Source organism: Chroicocephalus ridibundus, chromosome 21 (genome assembly GCF_963924245.1).
Source record: "Chroicocephalus ridibundus chromosome 21, bChrRid1.1, whole genome shotgun sequence".
In the NCBI taxonomy this organism is placed as follows: domain Eukaryota; kingdom Metazoa; phylum Chordata; class Aves; order Charadriiformes; family Laridae; genus Chroicocephalus; species Chroicocephalus ridibundus.
This window is the reverse complement of record NC_086304.1, coordinates 3,314,377-3,320,579: the sequence shown is the minus strand read 5'-3', so window position 1 is coordinate 3,320,579 and position 6,203 is coordinate 3,314,377. Positions and strand designations below refer to the sequence as shown.

Sequence of the window (6,203 nt, the reverse complement as noted above, 5' to 3'; positions counted from 1 at the left end):
AGCTGGCCCCGCTCACCGGCCAGGCACAGGCTTGCTCTGGGTGGCGGTGACCCACGGACACGCTGCTCCTGAGGGCAGAGCCGCCGGCAGGGCAGGAACGGCTCCATCCGCCACCCAGCAGCAGAAGGGAGGTCCCAGGTGCGCAGGACGGGGACAGGAGCAGAAGGAGAAAAGGAATTAAAGCGGGAGGGGAGCGGAGAGGGGCAAACAAGGCGCAGGAGTCACGGCTACAGTGGCTGGCTGCAGCAGACGAGGTGATTCCTAGCTCAGGAACTTGAGATGCGCGCTGCTGCGCGGGTCGCGGTTCTGGCTCCCCGGCTGGTTTGTCACAACACCGATGGCAGGAGAGCGAGCGACACACGCGCCCCGACTCAGCCCTGCTCCGGGGACAGGGCGCTTTATCGCGAGCTCAAAGCCTTGCGAGGGCACCTCCGTGGAGCCTGGAAGCCACGTCTCCATCACCTCCAGACGATGCTCTTCACAAGAGAAACTTTGTGTTCAGGATTTGGGCCGTTTACTTGGGACGCTCCCCCGTAGCCGGAAGGTTTCGTATTATAGAAAACGAAGGCTAGGTTCATTTTTTTTTTAGGGAGATGTGAATATCACAGTGCAAGGGGGAGCGTGTGTGTGTGCGCGCGCGTGCGTGTCCGCGCAGAGATGCTTGACGTGGGGCAGATTTAGGAGCGCGGGTGTAAATTACTGTGCCTGAATGGCTGTGGGATCCCCGCGGAGGAGTTTCGGACTGGCAGCATTTGCACGTGTGCGCTGGGAGACGTGTCTGCGTGTACGTGTGTGTGTGCGCGCGCGCGCGTGTGTGTTCGTGTAAGCACGCAAAGAAACAGCCGCGTGCGCTTTGGGGGGCTGCAGGGGGCTGCGCGGACCTTTCTATACACACTTCGGGGGGTTCTTGGGCAGCACTTCTGCGGATGCTGGTCTTTTAGAGCGGGACGTGGGCTATTCCATCCCAGCCGTCGCCTGTCCGTATCCGTTTAGTTGCCGTTTCTCCGCCGTACGGCTCACTAGGAGCTCGTCAGGCCCGGGAGAGGCGGTGAGCGGTACGTCGCTGCCTGGCCGCTCTCCCCACCGCGCCGCCGCCGCCGCTTCCAGCAGCAGCGTTTCCCCATCCGAAGTTTGTTCCCCTTCCCCTGCTCCACCCCAGCCCTTCCCCTGCACAAAGCGGGGGGGAAAAGATGCGCTTTCGGCAAGACCTGCCTTTCCCAGACCTGCTCCCGCAAACCTGGACCCCCTCCCGTGTGGAAGCCAGGGCCGGGAAGGCAGCGGGGGGGGAGGAGAAGGGAGAGGAGCAGCAGCTTTCCCGGCCGGCGGCGCTGCGTCCCGGAGGGAGCCGGGAGCCAGCGTCTATTTGGACACATCAAGCAAAGCAGCTGTGTTGGGTTCCATATGTCGGGGGTGCCAGGATCCATGACATACGGGCTCATTTAGTGTACAATGAGCCCCCCCCCCGCCTCCCCCTTTCCTCTCGCCCCCGCAGTCTGTTTTTCCCCTTCGCTCATCCACCACCTGTCATCCCTCCGGAGAGCCCGGAGAAATGGCTTCTACCTTCTCCCGCAGCCACCCCGCCGGCTCCCCCTCCGCTCCGGGGACCCGGAGCCCCGTCCCAGCCAGGAGGGGACGGATTGAGCCCTGTCCCGGCCGGAGCCCAGCACCCTGCTCTCCGGGAGCCGGGGGGGCACTGAGAGCCCCTCTCCTTCTCTTTTCTAGAGTGCACGGAACGACTCCGACACCTGACGGCTCCGAAACTGGATCCTGCCACGGCTGCGGGGAAGAGCCGGCAGTCTCCCTGCGCAGGGACGCACGGAGGATATTAGTTTCTTCATTGTATTTATTTTATATGCATCCTGCCGTCTTTCTTCCGCTATTTGTGGTGAAAGCTGTCGCCCGCCCAAGGAATTCTCCAGGGAAAAGGGAAAATTTTGAAATCCCCTTGCGGAGGCCGTGTGTGATGAGGAGGAAGAGGAGGAGAATAACCTCGCCGTGAGCTGGAGACCTCTTTAAAATAGAGTTTTGCTTCGGCGTCGTGCCCAGCTCGGTCTGTCCTCCTGAACCCCCCGTCCCTCCGCCCACCCCTCTTCTGCCAAGATGATGCTCAATTCGGACCAGACCGACATCGACCTGCCCCCGACACACTCCGAGTCCGAATCCGTCTTCAGCGACTGCGGCCGCGCGGGCGGCCCGGAGGACGCTGGCGGCGTCGGCTTGTGCGCCCAGTCCCGGGTAGCCGAAGCAGGTGAGGCCGTGAAGAAAGACCTGCAGCACCTGAGTCGGGAGGAACGTCGGCGCCGGCGCCGAGCCACGGCCAAATACCGGACAGCCCACGCCACGCGGGAGCGCATCCGCGTCGAAGCCTTCAACATGGCCTTCGCCGAGCTGCGGAAGCTGCTGCCCACCCTGCCGCCCGACAAGAAGCTCTCCAAGATCGAGATCCTGCGCCTGGCCATCTGCTACATCTCCTACCTGAACCACGTGCTGGACGTCTGAGCCGCCCGCCCGCCGTCCGGCTGTCTGTCTCTGCCACATCTCCTACCTGACCGAGAGCTCGGGTCCGTCTGTCCGTCCACGACCTGAACCGCGTGTCGGCCATCCGAAATGCTGTGCCTGCGTCCATCCGTCTCTTCAAATGGACCGAGCCCCCGGCTGTCTGCTCTACCCCCTGTCTGAACTATCTCCCCGCCGCCAAGCCCGCGTCCGTCTGTCTTTCCATCCCGCCGGAGTTCAGGTTGGATGTTTGGTCCATCAGCCATCTGTCCGTCCTGCTGGATCTGCTGCCCGTGGATGCTCCCGACTTCTGTCCTTCCTTCTGCTGTGCATCCCGCTCGTCCTCCTCCTGATCCTACGGGATCCCGAGCCCGCATCCCTCAGTCCATCCGCCCCATCCTGACCCACAACAGGAGCCGCTGAGCCCAAGTTCTGTCTGGGCGTCACCTCTTTTCTATGAGCCTCCCCCAAAAATGGACCTGGGAAGCCCTGCAGCACCAAGCAGCCCCCGGGGGCTTGTCTGTCCGTCCGTCTGTCTGCACCTTCTGCCACCAGCCGCCCCCCCAGCCCGGCCAGGCTGGGCCTTTTGTCTCTTTGCCCCTGCTCTGCCCCTGCCGTCGTGCTGGGCGCCTCAAGGCCCACGTCGGGAGCATCCTCTCGGCAGAGGGAGCAGAGCCCGGGAGCATCCTTGGGCACAGAGCGGCTCTTCTGCGCTTGCCCGGGCTTTTGGCCCCCCGCAAGAAAGCACCAAGGGCGGTGCGGAGCTGGCAGGACCCGGCCACGCTCTCCATGGACGGCAGCGGCGGGTTCCAGAGACGGTGCTCGCTCACGGGCGCCGGCCCCACTCCCGTGCCAGGCTGGGGCAGCCCCCGGGGTGTCCCCGAGCCCCTCCGTTGCTGGTCACCCCGAACCTCAGCGCTCTGCTCCCCAGGCTTTGCTGCCCGACCCCCCTTTGCACTAGTGGACAATGAGTGTGAAACCCTCCCCGGTGACACCGACGGCCGTGACCACCCTGGGGCACCCGCCTGGCAGCGCTTCACCCCGCCACTCCTCCTCTGTCCCCCCCCAGCTGGGTTCTCCTGGTGAAAAAGGCTCGAGTGGGGACACAAGGGTGGCACATACCCCAGCATGGGGGGGGACACCGACACCCGGCTTCCACAGCGCCGTGTCCCCCCTGGTGCTGACGGGGCTCGTGTACAAAGAGGACGCGCCCCGGGGTGCCACAGCCCCCCCCCTCCTTCCCCCGTTTACACCAGTATGGCGCTGGTGCAGTGTGACGTTTCACAGCACGGGCTCTGCTGGGGTAAACTGCACTTTTCCCGTGGCTGGCAGGGCGGCGGGGTCGGAATGGGGCGGGGGGGAAACAGACATGGCCCCTGTGCAGCCCCTTCCAGCAGCCGGCGCTCCCCTTGCCCCCGCCCCCCCCCCCCCCCCCATACCACAGGTCAGCACTTTGGGACTGGGAGGGGAGCGGGAGGGGAAAGCAGAGCTGAGCAGCCTCTCCTCCAGCAAGGCTGAGGCTGGGTGAAACTCATTGCACGAGTGAATGTTTTGCCTTGATTTATGGGTGTTTATTTGTTTGAAGAGTTCAGTTTGCACTGGCGGTGGCAAGAGCAGAAGCAGAGCCCGGGGTGGGGGGGGGACACCAGGACCAGGCAGAAACCACTGGATGTGCTTGGAGCCAACGCTCCGGGCCCGGAGCAGAGCGATGGGGAACGGGCTGGGGCTGAGCCTCGTCGGGAGACAAGGCGATGGTCCGTCCCGCGGGTTGGGCACTGGGAGAGATGGACTTCGCTGCTCCAGAGCTGGGACGGTGGTGGCAAGAGGCTCCGCGCTGCGTCCTGCCAATGCCAGCGACCCCCCCGCAGCCGGAGAAGGGGGTCCCAGTGTCCCACCCCCCCTCTGCCTTTTGCTTTCCCGAGGTGTCGGCCGCTGCCCGCGCCGGGTGTCCGAGCCTCAGCTGGGCTTCCCAGGGTCTCCCAGTCCTCCCGTCTCCATCCCAGCCCTCCCGTCTCCATCCCAGCCCTCCCAGCTCCATCCCATGTACATCCCAGTCCTCCCATCTCCATCCCTGCCCTCCCAGCTCCATCCCTGCCCTCCCATGTCCATCCCAGCCCTCCCAGCTCCATCCCAGCTCCATCCCTGCCCTCCCAGCTCCATCCCAGCCCTCCCAGCTCCATCCCAGCTCCATCCCTGCCCTCCCATGTCCATCCCAGCCCTCCCAGCTCCATCCCTGCCCTCCCAGATCCATCCCAGATCCATCCCTGCCCTCCCAGCTCCATCCCAGCCCTCCCAGCTCCATCCCAGCTCCATCCCTGCCCTCCCAGCTCCATCCCAGCCCTCCCAGCTCCATCCCTGCCCTCCCAGATCCATCCCAGATCCATCCCTGCCCTCCCAGCTCCATCCCAGCCCTCCCAGCTCCATCCCAGCTCCATCCCTGCCCTCCCATGTCCATCCCAGTCCTCCCATCTCCATCTCTGCCCTCCCAGCTCCATCCCAGATCCATCCCTGCCCTCCCATGTCCACCCCAGCCCTATCTCTGCCCCCAGCCCCCAGCACCACCCGGCTCCGGACCTCATCTTCCCCCTCCCAGTAAAACTAGGGAGATCCATCGCTACCTCCGTCTCACTGGGAAACGTGGGATCCCCCAGGACCGGAGCAGGGGACCCCCAGCCCCCCCCCCATCACTGGGGGGCAACGGCAGAGCAAAAGCAGAGCAGGGCAGCCCCCCCCCCTTCCCCCCCCTCCACTCACCAGCCACCTCTCTGTGCCACGAGGATATTTATTGAATTAATTTATTGAGAAATGTTATTATTTATTTGCTGTGTTGTGCACTTTTGGGGAAAGGAAAACTAGAAAACAAACGAACGAACGAATGAAATAATAATAATGACCACGGCGGAAAAGCAACCGCCCCCCCCCCCCGTACGCGGTGTGCCCCAGCGTGTGTTTGTCTTGGCTCTTCAGACTGTGCGAGGATTTATTATTTCTGAGTTCACAAGGAAGTCGGGGAGGGGGAAATAAATAATTAAACTGCCAGCAAAAGAGAGATCTTGAACTTGGAGTGCCCGGCTTCCCTTTTTCTTCCCTTTTTTTTTTTTTAAAAAAAAAATCTTTGAGCCCAGCTTGGGTCTGCTGGGAACATCCCAGACTGGTTTGGGTGGGAAGGGACTTCAAGGAGCATCTCGTCCCCTCCCGTGCCCTGGGCAGGGACGCCTCCCGCTGGACCCAGACCCACCAGTGTCCCACCGGACCCGGTTGCTCCAAGCCCCGTCCCCAAATGGCCCAGTCCCTCTGGTGACAGCAGAGGGACAAGGACATCTGCTCCGGCCACCAGCATCTCCCAACGCCCCCAGTAAACCACCTTCTCTCCCGGGCGCACCCCTGGGAAATCCCTGCGGCCCCCACTCCCATGTCACCCATCACTCGACTGTGCACCTCGCGAGGTCCCCTTCTCCGTGTCCCCTTCTCCGTGTCCCCTTCTCCGTGTCCCCCCAGCGCTGTCCCCGCAGCCCCGGCCCACCCCGAGCTCCGCAGGGAAGCAAGTTTGCGGCTCTTCTCCTTTGTCTGCGCGGCTCCTGCGCGTCCCCGGGGGCAGGTTGCAGCTGTTCCCCGACTGGCTCCAAATTTCTTCATATAATCAATTGGCCTCGGCTGCAGCTCGGCACAGCGCAGACGCGTCAGAGGGGAAATAACGAACATCGGGG

The 6,203-nt window shown here is 63.5% G+C and overlaps 1 protein-coding gene across 1 annotated transcript; it reads left to right on the top strand.

Annotated features, from left to right (window-relative positions):
* Nucleotides 1–1,751: 1,751 nt before the first annotated feature.
* On the top strand, nucleotides 1,752–3,651 carry NHLH1 (nescient helix-loop-helix 1). Its single transcript, XM_063357222.1, has one exon. The coding sequence runs from the start codon at nucleotides 2,101–2,103 to the stop codon at nucleotides 2,497–2,499; it is 399 nt and encodes a 132-aa protein (XP_063213292.1). The 5' UTR covers nucleotides 1,752–2,100; the 3' UTR covers nucleotides 2,500–3,651.
* The last annotated feature ends 2,552 nt before the right edge of the window (nucleotides 3,652–6,203 follow it).

Excerpts from the sequence above, each read along its gene's own strand:
- NHLH1 (XM_063357222.1), top strand. The coding sequence starts at position 2,101 with ATGATGCTCAATTCGGACCAGACCGACATCGACCTGCCCCCGACACAC.